This window comes from Bison bison, unplaced genomic scaffold (assembly GCF_000754665.1).
Source record: "Bison bison bison isolate TAMUID 2011002044 unplaced genomic scaffold, Bison_UMD1.0 scf7180017864221, whole genome shotgun sequence".
In the NCBI taxonomy this organism is placed as follows: domain Eukaryota; kingdom Metazoa; phylum Chordata; class Mammalia; order Artiodactyla; family Bovidae; genus Bison; species Bison bison.
In genome coordinates this window covers 1,307,488-1,309,623 of record NW_011494793.1, presented here as the reverse complement: position 1 = coordinate 1,309,623, position 2,136 = coordinate 1,307,488, and the positions used below count along the sequence as shown (strand labels likewise).

The 2,136-nt window shown below is 61.2% G+C and overlaps 1 protein-coding gene across 1 annotated transcript in view; it reads left to right on the top strand.

Moving 5' to 3' along the window:
* Positions 1 to 2,033: 2,033 nt before the first annotated feature.
* The window catches only part of NR2F6 (nuclear receptor subfamily 2, group F, member 6), an 11,686-nt gene continuing 11,583 nt past the window's right edge, over positions 2,034 to 2,136 (top strand). The window contains exon 1 of the mRNA XM_010845676.1: positions 2,034 to 2,131. Coding sequence (XP_010843978.1) covers positions 2,034 to 2,131 — 98 coding nt within the window. The remainder of the gene's footprint in view (positions 2,132 to 2,136) is intronic.

Here is a 2,136-nt window from a genome sequence, read left to right as displayed (position 1 = left end):
TGGAAGGTGGGGAAGGAGTTCGCCCCGGCGGGGGGGGCGGGAGCTGAGGTCGCCGTTGGGGGGCGGGGGCAGGTTCCCAGGCCACCGGGAGCCGGGTCTTGCTGTTCCCACGGGTGCCCCGCAGCAGATGGGCCCAGGCCTCTTTGTCCCTGGTCGCGGCCTCTGCAAGGTCAAATGTCACCGCGGGGCCGCGGGCAGGGGTCAGGTGGGCGGGGCCGGACCTCAGCACTACCCCTCGACCCGGGCCTCCAGGGGCTGCGGGGGCTATAGAGCTCCTGGGCGGAGGCGGGGCAGCCCCCCTGAAAGGTTGGATCACCTCGAGGTTCCGCAATCTGTGGCATACCTTCTTCCAATCTGCCCCCGGACCCCTCCCCTAGGCTTGTGTCCCTCAAACTCTAGTTCCCTGTCCCCTCCCTTCTCCGAGCCCCCTCTGACTCCTTGAGCCTTCTTTTCCTTACAAGTCTCTGGCTCTCATCTCTGAGACACCCACCTCCACGTCCGCCCCCATCGAGGATACTAAACAGTTCAGACCAGGGACCTAAGACACCCATCGTCACCCCAAATACCCAGCTAGCGCCTCCCATTCCTGGGCCGCCGAACCAAAGTGTCCTCTCTCTTTAAAAAAAAAAAAAAAATTTGGTTGCCCCGGGTCATGGTTGCTGCATGCGTGATCTTTACTTGGGACATCTGAGATCTTAATTCCCTGACCAGGGATCAACCCCATGTCCCCTGCAGTGGAAGCACGGAGCCCTAACCACTGGACTGTCAGGACCTAAAGCGTCCTCTTTAACCATTCAAGTCCAACGCAGGTTATGGGGCAGAGAACTCCACTCTAGTCAGACCCTTGGAAAGTCCTTCCTCATGTCTAACCCTAGTGCTTCTTGCTTTCTGTACTTGCTAAAATGTTCCCCCCCCCGCCCCCCACCTCATACCCAGCCACACCCTCCCCAGGAGGCCCAGAGGCCCAGGGCTGGGCATCCATTGCCTGGCTTCTCCAGAACCTTGGTATCCTGTTAACTGCAGCAAGATCTCCAAACATCTCCAGCCCTTGTCAGGGAGGATGCCCCTCAGACATCAACTGGAGAGGGGGATGGCTTTTCTCAAGGACCCTTCCTGAGAGAGGAGGGTGTAGGGGCCGGTGGGGGCAGAGGACCTTTCTCTCCTGCCTGCAGCCCTTAGAGGCCCAGCCACGTGTCCGAGTGTCCAGTTTAGCCCAGGGCAGGGCGGGAGATAAGGCCTGGACCTTCAGGACTCCAAGGTGAAAGGTCACTGCAGGAAGGGCTTTTCCAGCCGGTTAAAGGTTAACAGGCTCAGAAGCAAGGCTCAGGTTTCTTTGCCCAGGGCGGCCAGGAGAGCATACAAAGGGTGTTTAATATATGCTGGCTGCCGCTACCCGGGGTCTTGGAGGCAGTGACATGGAGGCAGAGCAGCAGCTGGGAAACTCTGGGGAGCCTGGAAGAGACATCTGTAGTCCAGTCGGCCCCTGGTCAAGCTCTTTCTGTGAAGCATAGAAAGAAAAGGAAATTAAAGGGGAAAGGGGGCAGGCCGCCGTCAGGGGTGGTGGGCATTCCTGTTGCCTCCAGCCTCGCTGGGCGGGTGGGCGCCCTGCCCCCAGAAGCCTGAAATTCTGGAGAAGGGCCCCCTGACCTCGCGCCCCTGCCGGCCGCAGACCACAACATCCCTTCCCCCCCGGAGATTCCGAACACCAGGTGTTAGCCCAAGCAGAGAAAGGGTGGGGTGGGGGTCGGACGCCGCGACTTTCTGGAAGAGGAAGCAAACACAATCCATCATGCAACTGTGCAAAGAAATGCCCCAGGAGGGGTGTGTGTGGTGTGTGTGGTGTGTGTGTACTGCGTAGGGGCGTGCCCCCCGGTGCAACCGGCCCCCCATTATTGCTTCTGCCGGGAATGCAAGGGGGTGGTGCCGAGGGGCGCCTCGAGGGCGGTTGAGCTACACAACTTCCAAGGCCGGAGGTGGAGGGGAGGGCCTTAGAGAGACATCTTGGCGAGGCTGCGGAAGGGCAGAGGGCAGCAATGGCCCAGGCTCCCGCCGCGGCCCGGCAGGGGTTAAGGCTGGAGCCGGGCGAGGACGGGGGTGGGAGTGGGGTGAGCGAGGGAGGGGAGGGAGGAGGGTCAG